The following is a 23,260-nucleotide window of genomic DNA, read 5'->3' as shown; positions in this document are numbered from 1 at the left end:
GAAGCTAGTTAATTAGTGCCATTTAATAAATATCAAAGTTCAATGTTTTACAATATCCATAAATGATTTCTGTTGGTAGTTTCACAATAAGCTATTGTGTTCAACACCTGTTATGTCCGTGTACAACTTTATGTGGGACTAGGTGTGGGCTGGCTTCAAAGTAACATAAAATATTAATTTTTATTAAAACATTTCTAGAGAATAGGTGAAGTTTTCCCCAGCCTTTGAATTGTCTGTATTTTCACATGGCTAGGGAAGTGAGGAGATTTTTTTAAATTACATTAGTTCTTAATACCAAGTACACAAGTTATAGTGAATTCTTTGTATTTACATGCTACTTATGTATGGGTATTTTATGGTTATTTTTTCCAGCTCTTTTGACATATAATTGACATGCAGCACTGCATAAGTTTCAGGCGTGCAGAGCATAATTATTTTCTGTTTTGTTTTCAAATTTTATTTATTTTAATTGAAGGATAATTACCTTACAATATTGTGATGGGTTTTGCTATATATCAGTATGAATCAGACATAGGTATACACGTGCCCCCTCCATCCTGAGCTCCCCTCCCACGTCCCTCCCCACCCTACCCCTCCAGGTTGTCAAAGAGCACTGGCTTTGGGAGCCCTGCTTCATACATCAAACTCGCACTGGCTGTCTATTTCACATACGGTAACGTATGTATTTCAGTGCTGTTCTCTCAAGGCACCCCACCCTCGCCTTCTCCCACTGAGTCCAAACATCTGTTCTTTACATCGGTGTCTCCTTTGCTGTATGTAGGATCGTTAGTACCATCTGTCTAGATTCCATATATAGAGCACAATGGTTTAATGTATATATATCTTGAAATGATGACTACAAGTTCCGTGAATATCTATCATCTCATATGGGCTTCCCTGATAGCTCAAGTGGTAAAGAATCCCCCTGCAATGCAGGAGACCCCGGTTCAATTCCTGGATTGGGAAGATCCACTGGCAAAGGGATAGGCTACTCCCACCAATATTCTTGGGCTTCCCTGGTGGCTCAGCTGGGGTAAAGAATCCGCCTGCAATGCGGGAGACCTGGGTTCGATCCCTGGGTTGGGAAGATTCCCTGGAGAAGGGAAAGGCTCCCCACTCCAGTATTCTGGCCTGGAGAATTCCTGGACTGTCTAGTCCATGGCATCACAAAGAGCTGGACACGACTGAATGACTTTCACTTTCAGATCATCTCATATAAATACAAAATTAAAGATAGAAAAATATTTTGTGTGTGAAGAGAACTCTTAGGACTTACTGTTCTACTAACTTTCATGCATAAGATACAGCAATATTAACCATATTTACCACATTGTGTGCTACATCCTTGGTTCTAATTTATCTCATACCTGGAAGTTGTTACCTTTTGACTGCCTTCATGCAATTCTCCCATCCCCAGCCCTAGCCTTGATAACCACATATCAGATCTCTTTTTCAATGTGCTTGTTTTTTTACATACAATTGGCCAAGAACACTGTTACTTCCTGTTACCCAGTGTAGTGATTTCATGTTTCTGTTTATTTCAAAATAATCACCACAGTAATTCTAATTACATCTATCAACATTTTTAAAATTACATAATTAATTATTATATTCTTGACATTGAATATTTCGTGCTCCTGACTCATGTATTTTGGACTGGCAGTTTGTCCTCCCTAACCTCCCTCACCAGAGGATCGGGAGTGCATGCCCATAAAAAGACACAAACAGCATGGTTCACGGAAGCTTTATTTATAAATGGCAAAAGTCTATATTGTTCCCATGAACATTTGGAGACTGGACAAAGCATTTGTAGCATTTTCATACAATGGATTAATATTCACTAATGTAGAAACCAAAATGAAGTATAGCTATTGACAGCAATTTTGCAAAATCTCACAGCTCTCATGCTAAACAAAAAAATCAAACACACTCACTAGGTTCATCAATTTATTATTGATATAAATTTTAAAACATGGAAAACCTGACCATAAGGGTGGTTGCCTATGGAGATAAGGTGTGGTACAGAATGGGAAGAGACAAAAGGAAATCTTATGTTGTGCTGGAAGTTTGCTCTCTTTAGTTCCAGGTTGTAGTTATATGGGTATATATGTGATTAAAAGACATCAATCAGAACACTTAAGGTTAATTTCACTTTAGGTACTTAACTATTTATATGTTTACTTTAGCTTTAGAAATACTATTTTTCTGAAGAATAAATTTAAAAGTTACTATTTTATTTCAAATGTTAATTTTTCATTGAACTCAAACTTTCACCCTAAAAAAATAATAATGTAATTATGGAATAGGGAGTAATTTCAAAAGGCATGAAGGAACATTTGGGATGATGAAAATATTCTACATCTTGATAATAGGGTGGTTATATAACTGTATATATCTTATCTTTAAGATACCTTCACACAAAAATCTAACTGATAATTTCACCAAGCATCTGAGTACTACTGTCTAGCCAAGTTGACACAAAATTAACTACCACACAAAATATCCAAGATCAACTTGGATATTTAGTTTGGAAGATTCCCAACCCTACTATGAAAGATATACCTGATTTCTTCTTGCTTCTTGTAGTAAAATACATTCAATGTGATGGAAATTGAAGAATGAACTGTCAAAGAAAAAGGAAGCAGTGTGAGATGATTTGAAGTGAATTAGCCTATCCATATACTATACTCACCAATCAAGCCCATAGTGAGGCTAGACAGTCCTTTGCTTACAAGGTTACACATGTGAGTCGAGAACCAATCAATTGTCTCAGCCTAAGCCAGAAGCAGAGATGCTATTATCCAGGGAAGATGTGTGGTGTACACACGCGACTAACAGCTGGCATGTATTAGGGCACAAGAGACCGACAAAGTTTTTGAGAAGGTTCGGTTCAGTTCAGTCACTCAGTCGTGTCCGACTCTGCGACCCCATGAATCGCAGCACGCCAGGCCTCCCTGTCCATCACCAACTCCCGGAGTTCACTCAGACTCACGGCCATCGAGTCAGTGATGTCATCCAGCCATCTCATTCTCTGTTGTCCCCTTCTCCTGCCCCCAATCCCTCCCAGCTTCAGAATCTTTTCCAATGAGTCAACTCTTCGCATGAGGTGGCCAAAGTACTGGTTTCAGCTTCAGCATCATTCCTTCCAAAGAAATCCCAGGGATAATCTCCTTCAGAATGGACTGGTTGGATCTCCTTGCAGTCCAAGGGACTCTCAAGAGTCTTCTCCAACACCACAGTTCAAAAGCATCACTTCTTCTCCACTCAGGTTTCTTCACAGTCCAACTCTCACATCTATACATGACCACAGGAAAAACAATAGACTTGAATAGATGGACTTTTGTTGATAAAGTAATGTCTCTGCTTTTCAATATGCTATCTAGGTTGGTCATAACTTTTCTTCCAAGGAGTAAGCATCTTTTAATTTCATGGTTGCAGTCACCATCTGCAGAGATTTTGGAGCCCCCAAATAATAAAGTCTGACAATGTTTCCACTGTTTCTCCATCTATTTCCCATGAAGTGATGGGACCAGATGCCATGATCTTCGTTTTCTGAATGTTGAGCTTTAAGCCAACTTTTTCATTCTCCTCTTTCACTTTCATCAAGAGGCTTTTTAGTTCCTCTTCACTTTCTGCCATAAGGATGGTGTCATCTGCATATCTGAGGTTATTGGTATTTCTCCCGGGAATCTTGATTCCAGCTTGTGCTTCTTCCAGCCCAGTGTTTCTCATGATGTACTCTGCATAGAAGTTAAATAAGTAGGGTGACAATATACAGCCTTGACGTACTTCTTTTCCTGTTTGGAACCAGTCTGTTGTTCCATGTCCAATTCTAACTGTTGCTTCCTGACCTGCATACAGGTTTCTCAAGAGGCAGGTCAGGTGGTCTGATATTTCCATCTCTTTCAGAATTTTCCACAGTTTATTGTGATCCACACTGTCAAAGGCTTTGACATAGTTAATAAAGCAGAAGTAGATGTTTTTCTGGAACTCTCTTACTTTTTCCATGATCCAGCAGATGTTGGCAATTTGATCTCTGGTTCCTCTGCCTTTTTTAAAACCAGCTTGAACATCAGGAAGTTCACGGTTCACATATTGCTGAAGCCTGGCTTGGAGAATTTTGAGCATTACTTTACTAGCATGTGAGATGAGTGCAATTGTGCGGTAGTTTGAGCATTCTCTGGCATTGCCTTTCTTTGGGAATGGAATGAAAACTGACCTTTTCCAGTCCTGTGGCCACTGCTGAGTTTTCCCAATTTTCTGGCATATTGAGTGCAGCACTTTCACAGCATCATCTTTCAGGATTTGAAATAGCTCAAGTGGAATTCCATCACCTCCACTAGCTTTGTTCGTAGTGATGCTTCCTAAGGCCCACTCGACTTCACATTCCAGGATGTCTGGCTCTAGGTGAGTGATCACACCATCGTGCTTATCTTGGTCTTGAAGATCTTTTTTGTACAGTTCTTCAGTTGTATTCTTGTCACCTCTTCTTAATATCTTCTGCTTCTGTTAGGCCCATACAATTTCTGTCCTTTATCGAGCCCATCACTACATGAAATGTTTCCTTGGTGTCTCTAATTTTCTTGAAGAAATCTCTAGTCTTTCCCATTCTGTTGTTTTCCCCTATTTCTTTGCATTGATCGCTGAGGAAGGCTTTCTTATCTCTTCTTGCTATTCTTTGGAACTTTGCATTCAGATGCTTATATCTTTCCTTTTCTCCTTTGCTTTTCGCTTCTCTTCTTTTCACAGCTATTTGTAAGGCCTCCCCAGACAGCCATTTTGCTTTTTTGTATTTCTTTTCCATGGGGATGGTCTTGATCCCTGTCTCCTGTAGAAGAAGGTTACTCTAGCAGAAATGCTTCCAGCTAGAAAGGAGCCGGCATCATACACGTAAAGGAGGAATGTCTCCCAAGATAGTGCCCTGGTAGGTGGGGCCAACAGGGCCTCTTCCAGCTGAGAAAATAGTCTCACCTCCCTGGTGGTTCATAAAGCTGAGTCTGCCTGCATAGGGGCTGACCTGGAGCATTACTTTCACATAGGAGTGTTCTCTGTTCCCAGAATCTAATGAGATTTCTCTTGGTGGGTTTTGAATTTGTTTAAGACTTGTGACCCCTTTCTTATCTCTTTCTCCATTTATGAATGGTAATTTCTATCCTATGTCAATATTAGCATTGTACTTTGGAAGAACATTACTTGTTTTCTAGTTCACAGGGTCACACATGACTACAAATTTTGCCCAGGGATGGTCCAGAAACTAAGTCTAATTCATAACTTATTTAGAAGATATTTAAGTAAAATTTGGGCCTTCGAGTTGATGCTGTAAAGAGTGAAAACTTTGGAGGATGTTGGGATTGGGTGAATCTATTTGACACATGGGAAAATAGGAATCTGATAGATTGCAATGTGAACTCTTATGTGTCAAAGAGGGTCCCTTATGGCCAGGACCTAAAAGTGTTACCTTATTTGGAATTAGGGTGTCTACCAGATGTAATCAAGTTAAGATGAGGTCATTATGGTGACCTCCAATCAAATGTGACTGACATCCTTGTAAGAAGAAGAAAATAAAAGTAAAGACAAAGACAATCGGGGAGATATTTTTGTGACCAGAGAGGCAGAGATTAGAATGATGCAGCTGCAAGCCAAAAAAACCAAAGATAGATGCCGCTTCTAGAAGCTGCAGAGCAGGAAACAGCATTCTGCCAATTCTCAGGGAGAGCGTGAAATAAAAAGAACAAATGGAAGCAAAAGGAAGCACGTGCTATTGTTAGTCTTCAGGTGACCCCAATCCTGCTCATAAGTACTCAATCCAAAATACCTCCTCTAATCCTTGTTGTTGTTGTTCAGTTACTCAGTCATGGCCGACTCTGCGACTCTGCAGTATGCCAGGTTTCCCTGTCCTTCACTATCTCCCAGAGTGTGCTCAAATTTCTGTCCACTGAGTAGATGATGTCATCCAACCATCTTATCCTCTGTCATCCCCTTCTCCTCCTGCCCTCAATCTTCCCAGCATCAGGGCTTTTTCCTTGAGTAGGCTCTCCCATCAGGTGGTCACAGTATTGAAGTTTCAGCATCAGTCCTTGTAATGAATATTCCGGATGGATTTTGTTTAGGATTGACTGGTTTGATCTCGCAGTCCAAGGAACTTTCAACAGTCTTCTCCAGAATCTTTGTCCTTACCTTTTTCACGCATGTAAATTTCACCTTCAATAAAACTTAGTTGCTCAAGGACTGAGGCCCCATAGAGTTGAGGCCTCTTATGCTAATAGTCCGTGTAAATAATTTACCTTCCCAGGAGTCCTTTTCTGGGAGCAGAGGGGAAACTAATTGACTAGCTGTTGGGAGAACAATGGCCATACTTTTCCTAATTCTGAAATCTATCGGGCCACTAGAGGCTTCAGCAGCAGTCAACCACGGAAACCTCAGCTATTGTCCTGAATTATGCCTGCCTAATGCCGAAGAGATCAGCCCTGGGATTTCTTTGGAAGGAATGATGCTAAAGCTGAAACTCCAGTACTTTGGCCACCTCATGCGAAGAGTTGACTCATTGGAAAAGACTCTGATGCTGGGAGGGATTGGGGGCAGGAGAAGGGGACAACAGAGGATGAGATGGCTGGATGGCATCACTGACTCGATGGACGCGAGTCTGAGTGAACTCCGGGAGTTGGTGCTGGATAGGGAGGCCTGGCTTGCTGCGATTCATGGGGTCACAGTCAAAGACTGGGCAAGGGCCTAGGCGTCGGGACAGTCTGGAGGGCCCCAGGTCCAAAGTGGAGTCCTGAGCGGTGCCTGCCCCACAGGGATCCACTGACTGTTTTCAGGTGGAGGTGCTTGATTCTTTTTATTTAGTCCAGCGTTCTGGAAAAGGGTCAACGATGACCGCGCCTGCCCTTGATTCCTTCCCATCCTTCCTAAATAGGGCAGTGACAGTGTGTTCCCGAAGAGGCTGTGAACATTTCCCGCGAGCCGCTGAGCTTCTCCTTTAGGTCTGCAGACGGAGAAGTGACGCCCACGCCCCGCCCCTCCCGGCTCAAGGACCGCCCCCGGCCCGAAGCCCCGCCTTGCAGCCCGCCCATTGGCCAGCCAGGGCGCGTTCCAGGCCACGCCCACCTCCGTGACCGCACTGGACTGGGTGAATCCGCGGATTGTTGCGCGCGGTAACTCAGTTTGGAAAGGTCTGTCCCGCGTTGGTCTGCGGTGTCCCGCTGATCGTCCCGAAAATGACAGCGTCTTGCGCGCCTCGCCAGGCACCTCCCGCTCGCCCCGAGAGTCCCCTCTTCCCTTGGTGCTGCGTCGGGATGCTTTTGGCGGCCCTAGTGCTCCCGTTACCCATATTCTCCGGTAGGAGCCTGGAGATAGCGTGCGCCCAGGCGGCGAACTGGAGTGGGTCGGGGGCCGGCAGGCCAGAACCGGGGGCCGGGGGCTTTGCTTGGTGGCGCGGGGCGCTGACACGGAGCTGGATCCGCCGGGGGTCCTGCGGAGTTGGGGTAGAGGGCGGGGCGGGTGTTTGCCGGGTCTAGCTGTGCGGGGACCTAAGGAGAAGGCTTGCATCTTGGGGGGCACTGAGAGCTGCGCGATGGTGGGCTCGGCCTGGGTTGACCAGCTCTTGCCAGGCTGGTTCCCTGGCAAGAGGTTGTAGGGTGTTTACAGGACAGAGCCTGGTGAGGATAGGTGCAGGGCCCTGGTGCTGGTGGGGAAGGCTTGCTCAAGTGTCTGGGGATGTTGCGAGGGGAAGGGTTTGTCTTGTGCTCCGTGGGTGGTTGCGGGGGGGGGGGTTGTGTCCCCCTGGGGGAGCTGGGAGAAGTGTACCCCAGTATATGCTTTGTGAAAGTCACCAACCCAGTGGTGCCCAGTGTGGGACTAGGAAGCTTACTGTTTGCTTTGCATGTGAAGTTGCTCGGTCGTGTCCGACTCTTTGCGACCCCATGGACTATAGCCTACCAGGCTCCTCAGTCCATGAAATTTTCCAGGCAAGATTACTGGAGTGGGTTGCCATTTCCTTCTCCAGTGGATCTTCCCAACCCAGGGATCGAACCCTGGTCTCCCGCACGGCAGGCAGACGCTTTACCGTCTGAGCCACCAGGGAGATCCAAGTTTGCTTTGCATGGGGCTTACCAAAGCAACCGAAAACACATTGGTAGTCAAACCTAGTGAAAAATGAGTATCCTGGAAATGAACTATAAATGATGTTCACCTGGTTTTCCCTTAAAGCTCATAAGTTAGAGCTGAGACCCCGTTCACTAAGTTTGCGTGTTTCAGTGAATCGAATAAATACTTTAAATATGTACAAAAATACATGGTTATTGTATAAAACATAAACAAGGACAACCATTTTTTAATACTTTGGTATATTTCCTTGTCTTTGTCCACAGATGTGTTTCTATGTCCAGGATATTTTTAGGATCTATTTCATGTAGTTTGTTTGCTACAGTTTTTCTTAGCAGCATTTACTCAACAAATACTTGTCTTCTGTATGCCAGGTCCTGTCCAGGTCCTGAAGATGCACTTGTGAACAATAAACACAGCATTCCTGTTTTCACTATCCTGATTTCACTGTCTGTCTGTTTGTCCCCCTCCCGCACACACATGTGAGTATATGCAGGGACTGAGTTTTGCTCACTGTTACACCCCCAGTGCCAGGCACACATTAGGAAATTGAATATTAATATTTGCTAGAATTTATTGGGAGTGGCAGATGGTAGCCAACACATAAGACTAACGAATATGTTATAGCCCAAGAGAAGTGCCCAAGAGGACAGAAGCGTGGTTCTCTGATGGCATTTAACAAAGGGCTGGTGGGAGGGGAGACTTCTGCTCAACAAACAGGCTAGACTCTGCCACCTTGTCTTCTGCACTTGCTGTTTCCTCAGAGGGCTTAGAAAATTCTTCTGCCTTATGCATAATTAACTCTTTCCTATTCTTCAAGCTCTGTGGTGTCACCTTTTCAGAGGAACCTTCTCTGGCCTACCGTTCCCAGGGGACACACACACTTCAGTTTAACCCCCCTGCTAACTGATAGTCATCCACCCAAACTATGTTTTCCATTCTCTCTTCACGAGAATGCAGAGACCTTGGCTGTCTTCTTGGCACACTTGGTTTGAAATGCCTTTTTTTTTTTTTTTTTTTTTTTTGCCTCAGTGTCAACACTCTTGTATAACTATCGAGTACTAGAAAATTAGAGGTAACTTTCAGCTGGGGCTTAGAGCCCAGGAACAACTTCTCTTGCTTCCAGGAGGAAGTTCTCTAAAGAGTCACACTTAGGATGGCCTTTCTCTGGTGCCTAAAAGCTAAGGCAGAGGCAGCTGAGGATCAGAAGGGATGTATATGCCCCTGATAGTAGACTCCTCAGGGCTCACACTGCTACAGTCTTGCTTGTTACAGATCATTTTAAAAGTTTATTTCTCTGCAGGAGAGGTGTGAGTGATGGAACGGCAGTGCTAACAAGAAATTAAAAGGAATTCTTTAATGATATTTAAAATATGCTTAAGGCTAGAAGTTGAATGAGATGATGAAAATTGTTCAAAATAGAGGAAAAAAGGATATAATGAATAGGGTATATCAGAGAAGATACCAACTGGAAATGAAGATGAAAAGGTTATGTTTAAGGTTGAAAGGTAAAATCAGGATAGGTAGGAAACTTAAATAAGGTATAAATGGGAACTCACTCTACTGGGCATGGAAAGTATGTGGATACTACAAACAGTCACAGAAGTGGCTCTTGAGGAGCAGGTTTAATAAGCTGTAGTTGTTGTGCCTGAAAGGCTTGCTAGCTCAGAGGTGGTTGCCAAATGGCAGGAGCCCACAGAAGGGACCCGTCTCATTCCTCCAGAGCAGGGTCTATTTTTTGGGCCAAAACCTATAATTTCCTTTTATAGGTGATCTCTTCTGCCCATATTAAGTCTTTTCTTTCTTCCTAATGAAAGAAGCCAAGATCAGTAAATGCTTACATGACAGTTTCTTAGTTTTCCTACTCTTCGTATTACAGTACAAGAAGAACAGTCCTTATCCGTCCGTTGCTAGGTTACCATACTACTGGGAGATAGACAGCAAAAGAAATGAGGTGGTCAAATACTTCCCCACTGCATAAAGTTTCAAGATGATTATTTTCAATGGTTGGATTTATTGTACTATATTCTTTTCCATTGATTTCTGTTTAACAGTAGTGATACTTTGAAAACCAAAGTGTTTTGAAGAGTGACTGACGGACATGCTGTGTGAGATGTTGTTGGCCACAGGGATGAAGGGAGTCCACTATATTATGTGTTAAACATAAAAGCATGTAATGATAAGCATGCAGAGGAAAGTCCAAGTGCTGCTGAACTTAGGTTGGACTACTCACCACTCAGAAAGTCTAGACTTAAGAGACAAGTGCTGGGAGGAATGGAAAGGTTGCTTTAAGCAGAAGGCTGGCATCTGGGGAGAAGGAAGACTTCTGTCCCAGAACCTACTCTGAAGATTCTGCTTGGCCCTGGAAGTTTTTAAAGGGAAAAAGGGGAAGTAATCTCCAAAGTTAATCATTGTGATGTGGGTGCACGCTCAGTCATGTCTGACTCTTTGCAACCCCATGAACTGTAGCCCACCAGGCTTCTCTGTCCATGGGATTCTCGAGGCAAGAATGCTGGAGTGGGTTGCCATTTCCTACTCCAGGAGAATCTTCCTGACCCCAGAGATTGAACCCACATCTCTTATGTGTACAGGCAGATTCTTTACCGCTGCACCACCGTGGAAGCCCAGTCATTGTGATAGAGAGTCATATTTGTTAACATCTCCAATTGCCTGCAGACTTCTTGACTCCTTGTGCTCTTTCTTTAGATTCTGTCTCCCAGAGTTTGCTCTCAAGATTACTGAAGGGAAAACTGGGGGAAAGAGCTGGCCATCTCTTGATTATTCTTCATTCTATTTCTTGAACTTAGAAAAGAACCAACAGGTTAGGCGGAGTATTGTGTGATCAAAAGATGTGAAAGGTATGCTTGGGCCAGAGGTTAGTTAAAATATAGCTTTGATCAAGTGACGAGACAAAGGGGACCTCCTGCAGATAGCTCTTTCTTACAAAAAGCTGCTTACACGAGAGAAGGGACTGATCACTGCCTCCCCAAGGAAGCAGAAACTACTTCCTAGAGGAGATGTTGAGTGAACAAGGAAGGCAAGAGCTGAAGGAGTTGCTCCAGAGCAGGAGGAAAGGTGTTCAGAACAGAGGAAGGAGAGTGAGCAAAGGCTCAGAGAGATGACGTGGCTCAGGGCAGTGGTGACCCATCTAGCTACCCCGTGTGGCAGCAGTGGGGTGAAGGAGGCAAGAGGAAGGCAGCAGTGTAGATCACAGAGTGAACAGTTGTGGAGAAACAGGATAGTGAGGAATGAACAATTAAAATCCTAAAAATCAGACTACGATATTATTACCTGTTGTTTTGGGCACCATGAGACTTTTTGTGGGCTCTAGCAAATGCACAGCTAAACTCTGTGTGTGTGTGTGTGTGTGTGTGTGTGTGTGTGTGTGTGTGTGTGTGTGTACTCGGTTGTGTCTGGCTTTTTGCGACCCTTGGACTGCAGCCTGCCAGGCTCCTTTGTCCGTGGAATTTTCTAGGCAAGAATACTGAAGTGGGTTGCCAGTTCCTACTCTAGGGGATCTTCTGATCCAGGGACCTAACCGGTGTCTCTTGCATTTGTAGGCGGATTTTTTACCACTGCACCACCTGGGAAACCACATCTAAACTAGGTTGCTTTAATTTACCCAGGCTCAATATAAGACCATTTCTTAAGCACTAAATACAAACGCTGTCATTACCATACGGGGATTTCAGATGACCGACAGTGATGGAAAGCAGTGTTGGTAATGGAACCAAGATTCCTGGCCTGACCCTGGGTGTGCTACCTACTAGGAATGCATTCATGGGAAAGTCCCTTCACCTTACCATGGTTCAGATTGCTTATCTTAAAGAAGGGAAAGTAGTACCCAATTCATAGGAAGACTGTGAAGGATACGTTAGTTTAAAAAACACAAAAACAATGGTTGGCACAGGTAATGCCTGATTTGCTGTTTCTAAAATGATTGATATCACCATTGTTTTTGTAAGAAACATGTTCTGAATTGTTCATTGCTAATCTTTAGGAAAAATATAACCTACAGTCTTTGGAGTTCACTTATAATGTTAAAATACTATTTCTAGTCATAGAAGTGATATAAATAGGTTTATAATAAAATATTGAAACAAATATTTTAACATGAAAGAAGTGAAAAATTCTGATAAAGTGAAATTTTTGTAAAGAAACCCCCCCAAAATGGAAACAGACAAAAACAGCAGTAAAAAAAGTGATGGTTTGAAGATATTTGTGGAGCAGTTTGGCTGAAGAGTAAAGAATTTTAGTTTTATCAGAAGTACGTAAAACTGATAACAGTGCTTCTTCAACTGTGGCACTAGGAACTAGAAATGCAGAGATGAATGGGACATGGCTCCCAGGAAGGTTACCATGTCCTAGGGAATATAAGCAATGAGCAATTACAGTATGAAAGGTGCTATGAAAGAAGTAAATTGTGGCAGCCATGAGGACGCTTGACCCATTTGTTTGAGTGATAGATGTTCAGAGCCTCAGGGAAGAAGTGGCATCTAAGATGAAACTGAAGGAGGAATGGCAAAGTCTCTGCTCAGAGCTGAAGTCAAATGATGCATAGAGGTCCAGAGTGCTTCACGAAGCTGAGTGATTTCATGGGCACTATGGTGGAACTGAATGGGCTTAGACGAGTGTGCGAGAGTGAGCAGATACTAAAGCTCTCTTAGCTGTATCAAGGAACCTTATACATTATCATGAGGGAATAAGGGAGCCATTGAAATATATCTGACTTGGAAGCGTTCTGGTCATAGTATTAGTATTATATGGTGGCAGTATGTAAATGAACTGAATGAAAGGTGGCAAGACCAGTACAGAGACTTATTCAGAAACTCTTGCAGCAGTTCAGATAAGAAATGATAGTGGCTTGAATTTTTAGTAGAAGCAAAGGTGGAAATAGAGAACAGGCATTTCAGTTGTGGAAACTGGATATGAAGGGTCGAAAGAGACCACACTCTGGCTTCATTATGTTATTTGAGAAAGTGCAACACCTTCCAAGTAGAGTTGTGTTGCGAGGGAATTGAATGCATAGGCTTGGCACCCCAGCTAGAGATCTATGATGGATAGAGCGGTTCGGGAGGCAGCTCTCATCAGTGTTAATGATGTCATGAGAGTATGTATTCTCACCCAGGGGGATTTGCAGGATGAAAATTAGGAATGTTCCTAGGATAACCCATGAGTAATGTCACATAATGCAATGAGACATAGAAGGAAGAGTAGGCAGAGGACAGGCTGAACATCAAGGTCATTTGTTTCCTGAAAACCAAGGGAAAGAGCTTTTCGGGCATGAAGGAGCAAAGGGAAAATGATCAATAGCTCCAGATGTTATAGGCAGGAAACCTAAAATTACTGAGGGAAAGTGTTAGGGTGAATTTACCTAGAAGGAGGCTACTTAATGACTTTGAAAGTACATTATAAATGAGTGGAAATTTAGAAGTAAAATTGACAGATTATGTGTTAGAATGTTCACTTTGAAGAAGCAAAGAAATTTTAAAAATAGATAAGATTTGGGGGAATTATGTCTTGGGTCAGAGACCGTGACTTCCTGAGGGGACTACATGAGAAGGGGTATGGGTGTGTGCTTGTGTCAGACATTTATTTTTAATTTTTGCAAGTGGGTAGAGTGAGTGCATAATTTTTGCAAGTGTGTAGAAAGTGAACAGTTCTCTTGATTCATAGCAGAGTACTATTTCACTTTTCTGTCACTTACCTGGAGCACTGGGGAATTTTCTGAATGCAGCCTATTATATTATGTAATAACAGTGTCAGGCTTTATTTTTGGGGGCTCCAAAATCACTGCAGATGGTGACTGCAGCCATGAAATTAAAAGAGGCTTACTCCTTGGAAGAAAAGTTATGAGCAACCTAGATAGCATATTCAAAAGCAGAGACATTACTTTGCCGACTAAGGTCCGTCTAGTCAAGGCTATGGTTTTTCCTGTGGTCATGTATGGATGTGAGAGTTGGACTGTGAAGAAAGCTGAGTGGAGAAGAATTGATGCTTTTGAACTGTGATGTTGGAGAAGACTTTGGGAGTCCCTTGGACTACAAGGAGATCCAACCAGTCCATTCTGAAGGAGCTCAGTCCTGGGTGTTCATTGGAAGGACTGATGTTGAAGCTGAAACTCCAGTACTTTGGCCACCTCATGAGAAGAGTTGACTCACTGGAAAAGACTTTGATGCTGGGAGGGATTGGGGGCAGGAGAAGAAGGGGACAACAGAGGATGAGATGGCTGGATGGCATCACGGACTCGATGGACGTGAGTCTGAGTGAGCTCCAGGAGTTGGTGATGGACAGGAAGGCCTGGCGTGCTGCGATTCATGGGGTCGCAAAGAGTCGGACACGACTGAGCGACTGAACTGAACTGAACTGAACCTATTTTTAAAGTATAATATTGCATTTCTTGCCTTATTTTTTGCTAATGATGTATTACTTGATATTTAGTTTGTATTTACTTGAGACTATAAAAATGATGTTAGACAAAAAGCAAATTTGAGTGAATTTTTATTTGAGTTCAAAATGGGTTGTAAAGCAGTGGAGACAACTTACAACGTTGACACTCCAATTGGCCCTGGAACTGCTAACAAACATCCAGTGGAGTGGTAGTTCAAGAAGTTTTGCAAAGGAGACGAGAGCCTTGAAGATGAGGAGCATAGTGGCTGGCTATGGGAAGTTGATAATGACCAGTTGAGGCTGATCCTCTTACAACTATACAAGAAGTTGTCAAAGAACTCAGTTTCAACCATTCTACAGTCAGTCAGCATTTGAAACAAACTGGAAAGATGAAAAAGCTTGATAAATGGGTGTCTGATGAGCTGACTGAAAATCAAATAAATCATCATTTTGAAGTGTTGTTTTCTCTTATTCTACACAGCATCAATACACCATTTATTGATCACATTGTGACATGCGATGAAAAACGGGTTTTCTATGACAGCTGACAACAACCAGCTCAGGGGTTGGACCGAGAATCTCCAAAGCACTTCCCCAAACCAAATTTGCACCCCCCCAAAAAAAGGTCACAGTCACTGTTTGGTGGTCTGCTGCCCATTTAATCCACTATAGCTTTCTGAATCCTGACAAAACCATTACAGCTGAGAAGTATGCTCAGCAAATCAGTGAGATACACCAGAAGCTGCAACGCCTGCAGCCAGCACTGGTGAACAGAAAGAGCCCAATTCTTCTCCACGGCAGCACCCAACTCACATCACAACCAACGCTTCAAAAGTTGATCAAATTGGGGTAAGATATTTTGCCCCATCCTCCATATTCACCTGACCTCTCACCAACCAACGACCACTTCTCCAAGTGTCTTGACAACTTTTTGTGAGGAAAACACTTCCATGAAAAGCAAGAGGTAGAAAATGGTTTCCAAGAGTTCTTCAAATCCCAAAGCATGAATTTTTATGCTATCAGAACCAACAAACTTATTTCTCATTGGCAAAAATGCGTTGATTGTAATGGATCCTATTTTGATTAATAAAGATGTATTTGAGCCTAGTTACAATGACTTAAAATTCAGTCTGAAGCCACAGTTACTTTTATATCAACCTAATATATAAAGTGAAGTCATATTTTAAAATACATAGTCCACATCTATTTTGATCTTTGAAATCCACAATGCTTATTTAATAATCTCTTCTTACTACAGCAAGTCTTGAGCACCCAGTGTGTACAGAGTGTAGTAGAAAAAGAAAGCATATGATTCCTTCCCTCTAGAACCTTGCCTTCTGAGAGGAAACTGTGCCTGAATTGACAAGTGATCATATGCTTGTGTTTCAAACTATGGAAGAGTAATCTGAGCAGAGTGTTACAGACTATAAAATAACTTTTAAGATGAAAGGTGAGTTTTGAAATAAATTTAGGGAAAAAATATGTAAGGAAACATGTGCTGTGCTGTACTAAGTCACTTTAGTCGTGTCTGACTTTTTGTGACCTGCTGGACTGTAGCCAGCCAGGCTCCTCTGTCCATGGGATTCTCCAGGCAAGAATGCTTTAGTATGTTGCCATGCCCTCCTCCAGAGGATCTTCCCAACCCAGGGACTGAACCCGCATCTCTTATGTCTCCTGCGTTGGCAAGCGAGTTCTTTACCACTAGCACCACCTGGGAAGCCCGTGAGAATGTGTGTGTGTGTATATATATATATATGTATGTATATTTAATACCCAAAAGATAGATTTTGTGTCCTTGAATTTACTGTTGAATGAAAATTTAGCTTATTCCTCAACAAATTAAAAGTTAATAGGATTTTTTAGTAAGCAAGACACATTCTCCACTACTACCATCACTTGGATAAAACCATGGATAAAATAATTTAAAATCTTGCAGAGAAACTTTCTACTTATTCTGTACTACCTGCTTACTGCTATGCCACAATGGCTGATGGGAAAGATTAAATTCCTAATTTTCTGTTTTTATTCTCTTATTCCTAGTACGCTGCATTGATCCACCAGTATTGGACAGTATGAAGCTTAAGGGTGTCATTAAACACCGTTATTATCCTGGGGACAGAATAGACTATGAGTGTTACCGAGGGTACTTTTATGTGTGGCCTTATCTCCTCTCAGCTACTTGTGAGCCTAATGGCTCTTGGAGCCGTATTGAAGAAGCATGTTTAAGTAAGGAAACTAAACCGTTTTTATTTCTTGTTTGTTTTTTTTTTTTCCATTCTCTAGAGATTTTTACACATTTTAAGAGTTAATTTTCCACTACAACAGTAATGATTTTCTCATAAGAAACTACACTGTAGATAGCAATCATTTTTTTTGGTTTTGAGAAATCTCCAGGGAATCTTTCTTGGGGATTGGTCCCTCGATAAATGTGAATTTCAAGTTTGCCCTTATAATAATTAAATAAAGAAAACAATATTTCATCAATAGAAAAGAGTAGTGTAGAATTTTGATCTTGATTTAAATGTCTTGAAATTGGTATGAAAAAACAAATTTGAAAATTTTCTTTTAGGAAAATCATGTCCAGATCCAGAAGTAAAACATGGTAAAGTAGTTGCCCCAAATGACACATTTGAGTGGGAATCAGAAGCTCACATTTCTTGTAATGAGGGGTAAGTAAGTTACTCTTTAGAAATAAATAAGGTAAACATTGTGAATTTCATTTTTCTTTGCTTCTCAACTTGATCATTTCCTTAAAATTGATTTCACTTTTCTTTCTAGGTGGTAACTTGCACTTGAAATGATGTGTTATCCTGAAATGATAAGTTACGCTGAAAAACTGTGTAATTAATAGAAATTTAAATGGAAGAAAAGCAAGATTATATACTTATTATATATGAGAATAAGCCTATTGGATGTGGCAAAAATGTAGTAATCATGATAGCTTTATCCTTAACTACAAAGTACACCTGTTTAAAATGGCCATTCTCAAAGTTGAAGGAGGGCTCACAGAAATGACTGACATCAACAGTGTAGGAGGGCTCCTTTTTCTCCACACCCTTTCCAGCATTCATTATTGGTAGACATTTAAATGATGGCCATTCTGACAGGTATAAGGTAACATCTCATTGTAGTTTTGATTTGCATTTCTCTAATAATTAACAATATTTAGCATTTTTTTTCATGTGCCTGAAAAAGACACTTGTATACTTCTTTGGAAAAATGTCTGGTCCTTCTGCTCATTTTTTGATTATGTTGTTGTTTTTGGTATTAAGCTGTGTGAACTCCATATATTGGAAATTAATCCCTTCTTGGTATCATCATTTATAATATTTTCTCCCAGTCCATAGATTTCCTTTATTTATGATTTCCTTTGCCATGCAAAAGGGCTTCCCATTTAGTTAGATCCCAGTTTTTTGTGTTTGTTTTTATTTCCATTACTCTAGGAGATGTGTCTAAAAAAATATCACCACAATTTATGTTAAAGAGTGTTCTGCCTATGTTTTCCTTGAAGAGTTTTATAATATCAGGTCTTACATTTAGGTCTTTAATCCATTTTGAGTTTAGTTTTGTATTTATTTGTATATGGTGTAAAAGAATGTTCTGTGTTCTGTATGGTGTAAAAGAATGTTTCATTCTTTTCACATATAGCTGTCTAGTTTTCCCAGCACCACTTATTGAAAAGACTGACTTGTCTCCATTGTCTATTCTCGCCTCCTTTGTTCTAGATTAGTTATCAGTGTATGAGTTTATTGATGGGCTTTCTCTCCTGTTCTATGGTTCTATGCGTCCCCTTCTCTGCCAGTACCATACCGTTTTGAAGACTGTAGCATTATAGTAAGGTTTGAAGTCAGGGACCATGACTGCTCCAGTTCCATTCTTCCTTCTCAAGATTGTTTTGGCTATTAGGGGTCTTTTGTGTTTCCATACAACTTAAAACATTTTTTACCCTAGTTCTGTGAAAAGTGCCATTGGTAATTTGGTAGGGATTGCATTGAATCTATAGATTGTCTTGGGTAGTATAGTCATTTTGACAATACTGATTCTCCAAATCCAAGAACACAGAATATCTTTCCATCTATCTTTCCAATATCTTTTCATCCATTGAGTCATCTCCAGTTCTTTTCACCAGTATCTTATAGTTTTCAGAGTATAGGATTTTTGCCTCCTCAGATAGGTTTATTTCTATATATTTTATTCTTTTTGATGCAATAGTAAATGGGATTGTTTCCTTAATTTCTTTTTTGATATTTCATTGTTAGAGTATAGAAGTGCAACAATTTCTGTATCTTAATTTAGTATCCAACAACTTTTCAAAATTCGTTGATGAGCTCTAGTAGTTTTCTGGTAGTAGACTTAGGATTTTCTATGTATAGCATCACATCATCTGCAAACAGTGATGGTTTTACTTCTTTTCCAATTTGGATTCCTTTTATTTATTTTTCTTCTCCATTTCCTGTGGCCAGACCAAAACCATGCTGAATTAAAGTGATAAAAGTGGGCATCCTGGTATTTTTCATGATCTCAGAGAAAATGTCTTCTGTTTTCACCACTGAGTATGATATTAGCTGTGGATTTGTCATGTACGGCCTTTATTATGTTGAGCCATGTTTTCTCTAAGCTCACTTTCTGAAGAGGACTTTTAAAATCATAAACGGTATTGAATTTTATCAGAAGTTTTTTCTGCATCTATTGAAAGGATCACATGGTTTTTCTTCAGTTTGTTAATATGGTATAATGCATTGGTTGATTAATGAATATTTAAAGATCTTATATCCCTGGGATAAATCTCACTGGATCATGATGTATGATCCTTTTAATGTATTGTTGGAGTTGGTCTGCTAGTATTTTGTTGAGAATTGTCATTTATATTTTCATCAGTGATGGACCTAAAATGTTCTTTTTTTGTGTGATATCTGTCTGGTTTTGGTATTAGGGTGATGCTGATCTTATAGAATAAGTTTGGAACTGTTCTTTCTTCTGCAGATTTTTGGAATAGTTTCAGAAAGATGGATGGATGTTTGGTAGAATTCACCTGTGAAGCCATCTGGTCCTGGAAGATTTTGCTTGTTGGGAGCTTTTAAATTACTGATTCAATTTCAGTACCGGGGATTAGTCTGTTCATACGTTCTATTTCGTCCTGGTTCAGTCTTGGGAGATTATCTCTTTCTAAGAATATTTCCATTTCTTCTACAGTAGATTGTCCATTTTATTGGCAAATAGTTGCTTATAGTAGTCTTTTGTGATCCTTTGTATTTCTGATGTGTTGGTTGTAACTTCTTTTTCCTTTCTGGTCTTATTGATTTGGGCCCTCTCCTCGTTTTTCTTGATGAGTCTGGCTAAAAGTCTATCAATTTCTTTTTCTTTTCAAAGAACCAGCTTTTAGTTTCATTGGTCTTTTCTATTTTTTAAAATTTATTTATTTAAATTGGAGGCTAATTACTTAACAATGTTGTTGTAGTTTTGCCATACATTGACATGAATCAGCCATGGGTGTACATGTGTCCCCCATCCTGAACCCGTCTTCCACCTCCCTCCCCATCCCATCCCTCTGAGTTGTCCCAGTGCACTGACTTTGAGTGCCCTGGTTCATGCATCGAACTTGGAGTGGTCATCTGTTCCATATACGGTAATATACATGTTTCAATGCTCTTCTCTCAAACCATCCCACCCTCGCCTTCTCCCACAGAGTCCAAAAGTCTGTTCTGTGTATCTGGGCCTCTTTTGCTGTTTTGCATATAGGGCCATCGTTACCATCTTTCTAAATTCCATATATATGAGTTAACATACTGTATTGGTGTTCTTCTTTCTGATTGACTTCTCTCTGTATAATAGGCTCCAGTTTTCATGCATCTTATTAGAACTGTTATCAAAGTCTCTATTTCATTTGTTGCTGCTCTGATCTTATGATTTCCTTCTTTTTACTGACTTTGACTTTTATTTATTCTTCTTTCTCTATTGCTTTATGTGTAAGGTTAGGTTAGTTATTTGAGATATTTCTTGTTTCCTGAGGTAAGTTTGTATCACTATAAAATTCCCTCTTACTACCGCTTTTGCTACTAAAAAGCCTCTTGATGAAAGTGAAAGAGGAGAGTGAAAAAGTTGGCTTAAAGCTCAACATCCAGAAAACTAAGATCGTGGCATCTGGTCCCATCACTTCATGGGAAAATAGATGGAGAAACAGTGGAAACAGTGGCAGACTTTATTTTGGGAGGCTCCAAAATCACTGCAGATGGTGACTGCAGCCATGAAATTAAAAGACACTTACTCCTTGGAAGAAAAGTTATGACCAACCTAGATAGTATATTCAAAAGCAGAGATATTACTTTGCCGACTAAGGTCCATCTAGTCAAGGCTATGGTTTTTCCTGTGGTCATGTATGGATGTGAAAGTTGGACTGTGAAGAAGGCTGAGCGCCGAAGAATTGATGCTTTTGAACTGTGGTATTGGAGAAGACTCTTGAGAGTCCCCTGGACTGCAAGGAGATCCAACCAGTCCATTCTGAAGGAGATCAACCCTGGGATTTCTTTGGAAGGAATGATGCTAAAGCTGAAGCTCCAGTACTTTGGCCACCTCATGCGAAGAGTTGACTCATTGGAAAAGACTCTGATGCTGGGAGGGATTGGGGGCAGGAGGAGAAGAGGACGACAGAGGATGAGATGGCTGAATGGCATCACCGACTTGATGGACGTGAGTCTGAGTGAACTCCGGGAGCTGGTGATGGACAGGGAGGCCTCGCGTGCTGCAGTTCATGGGGTTGGACATGACTGAGTGACTGAACTGAACTGAGTTCAATATGTCACTTAAGGCTGTTGTTCCTTATTAATTTTCTGTCTGGATGATCTATCCATTGATGTAAGTGGGGTGTTAAAGTGCCCTACTATTACTGTATTACTGTCAGTTTTCCCTTTTTGGCTGTTAGCACTTGGCTGTTATGTACTGAGATGCTTCTATAATGGGTGCATATGTATTTGAATTGTTATATTTTCTTCTTGGATTGATTCTTTGCTCATTATATAGTGTCCTTCTTTGTCTCTTGTAGTAGTCTTTATTAAAAGAGTATTGTATCTGATAGAAGCATTGCAACTCTGACTTTCTTTTGACTTCCATTTGCATGGAATAGCTCTTTCCATTTCCTCACTTTCAGTGTGTATGTGTCTCCAGATCTGAGGTGACTTTCTTGTAGACAGCATGTATGTAGGTCTTGTTTTTGTAGTCATTTAGCCAATTTGAGTCTTTTGGTTGGAGCATTTAGTCCACTTACATTTAAGGTAACTATTAATATGTATGTTCCTATTGTCATTTTGTTGATTTTCTTTTTTTTGCTTTTTTTCCCTCCTTTCTTTCTCTTCTCTTTTGATGACTGTCTCAAGTGTTATATTTGGATTCCTTTATCTTTTGTATGTGTACATCTATTACAGTTTTTTTGTGGTTATATGAGATTTTTGTATAGGAGTCTATATTTATACATACTTGTTTGAAGTTGCAGATTTCTTAATTTCAAACGTATTTTAGATATCCTGCCTTTTATTCTCCTCCCCTCACAATTACTGGTTTTGATTTTATATTTCACATCTAATTTTTTGTGTATCCCTTAACTGCTTATTGTAGATACAAATTATTTCATTGCTTTTTTCTTTTAACTTCCCTACTAGCTTGGTGTGTGGATGAGTTTCTAACTGTATTGTAAGTTTGCCTTTACCCATAAGCTTTTCCATTTTATAAGTTTATTCTTTTTATTTGTGATCTTTTCATTTCTACAGAGAATTTCCTTTATTATCTGTTGTAAAGATGCTTTGGTAATAGTGAATTATTTTAGCTTTTGCTTGTCTCTAAAACTTTTGATTTCTCCATCAAATCTGAATGAAATGAGAGCTTTGCTGAATAGAGTATTCTTGATTGTAACTTTTTGACTTTCATCACTTTAAAGTCTCTTCTTTACAGCCTGCAGAATTTCTGCTGAAAAATTAGTTGATAGCCTTATTGGTGGAGAAGGCAATGGCAACCCACTCCAGTACTCTTGTCTGGGAAATCCCATGGATGGAGGAGCCTGGTAGGCTACAGTCCATGGGGTCGCGAAGAGTCGGACATGACTGAGCAACTTCACTTTCACTTTTCACTTTCCTGCACTGGAGAAGAAAATGGCAACCCACCCCAGTATGCTTGCCTGGAGAATCCCAGGGGTGGGAGCCTGGTGGGCTGCCATCTATGGGGCTGCACAGAGTTGGACATGACTGATGTGATTTAGCAGCAGCAGCAGCAGCCTTATTGGAGTAATCTCATATGTTATTTGTTGATTTTCACTTGTTGCTTTTAATATTTTCTCTTCATCTTTAGTTTTTGTCATTTTGATTATTCTATGTCATGGTATATTCCTCTGTGGGTTAATCCTGTATCACACTCTCTGCACTTCCTAGACCTGGGTGACTGTTCCTTTTCCAGATTAGGGGAGTTTTCAGCTATTATCTTTTCAAATATTTTCTCAGGCCCTTTCTCTCTCCGCCTTCTGGGACCCCAATAATGCAAATGCTAGCATGCTTAATGTTGTCCCGGAAGTCCCTTAAATTGTTCTCATTCTTTTTCATTCTTTTTTCTGTTCCGTGGCACTGATTACCACCATTTGGTCTTCCACCTCGCTGACCTGTCCTTCTGTCTCATTCACGCTACTATTGAATCCTTCTAGTGTAGTTTTCAGTTCAGTTATTGTATTCTTTAATTGTATTTGGCTTTTCTTTATATTTTCTAATTCTTTGTTAAAAACGCCTCATTT

The 23,260-nt window shown here is 40.8% G+C and overlaps 1 protein-coding gene across 1 annotated transcript in view; it reads left to right on the top strand.

Annotated features, from left to right (window-relative positions):
* The first annotated feature begins 7,161 nt into the window (after nucleotides 1-7,161).
* Nucleotides 7,162-23,260, top strand: part of LOC105611355 (membrane cofactor protein-like) — a 61,892-nt gene continuing 45,793 nt past the window's right edge. The window contains exons 1-3 of the mRNA XM_015099399.4: nucleotides 7,162-7,338; nucleotides 16,534-16,719; nucleotides 17,063-17,162. Of these exons, the coding sequence (XP_014954885.3) occupies nucleotides 7,218-7,338; nucleotides 16,534-16,719; nucleotides 17,063-17,162 (407 nt within the window). The 5' untranslated portion in view covers nucleotides 7,162-7,217. The remainder of the gene's footprint in view (nucleotides 7,339-16,533; nucleotides 16,720-17,062; nucleotides 17,163-23,260) is intronic.

Source organism: Ovis aries, chromosome 12 (assembly GCF_016772045.2).
Source record: "Ovis aries strain OAR_USU_Benz2616 breed Rambouillet chromosome 12, ARS-UI_Ramb_v3.0, whole genome shotgun sequence".
NCBI classification, from domain to species: domain Eukaryota; kingdom Metazoa; phylum Chordata; class Mammalia; order Artiodactyla; family Bovidae; genus Ovis; species Ovis aries.
The sequence above is the reverse complement of the archived record's forward strand: the minus strand, read 5'-3'. Positions and strand labels throughout refer to the sequence as shown.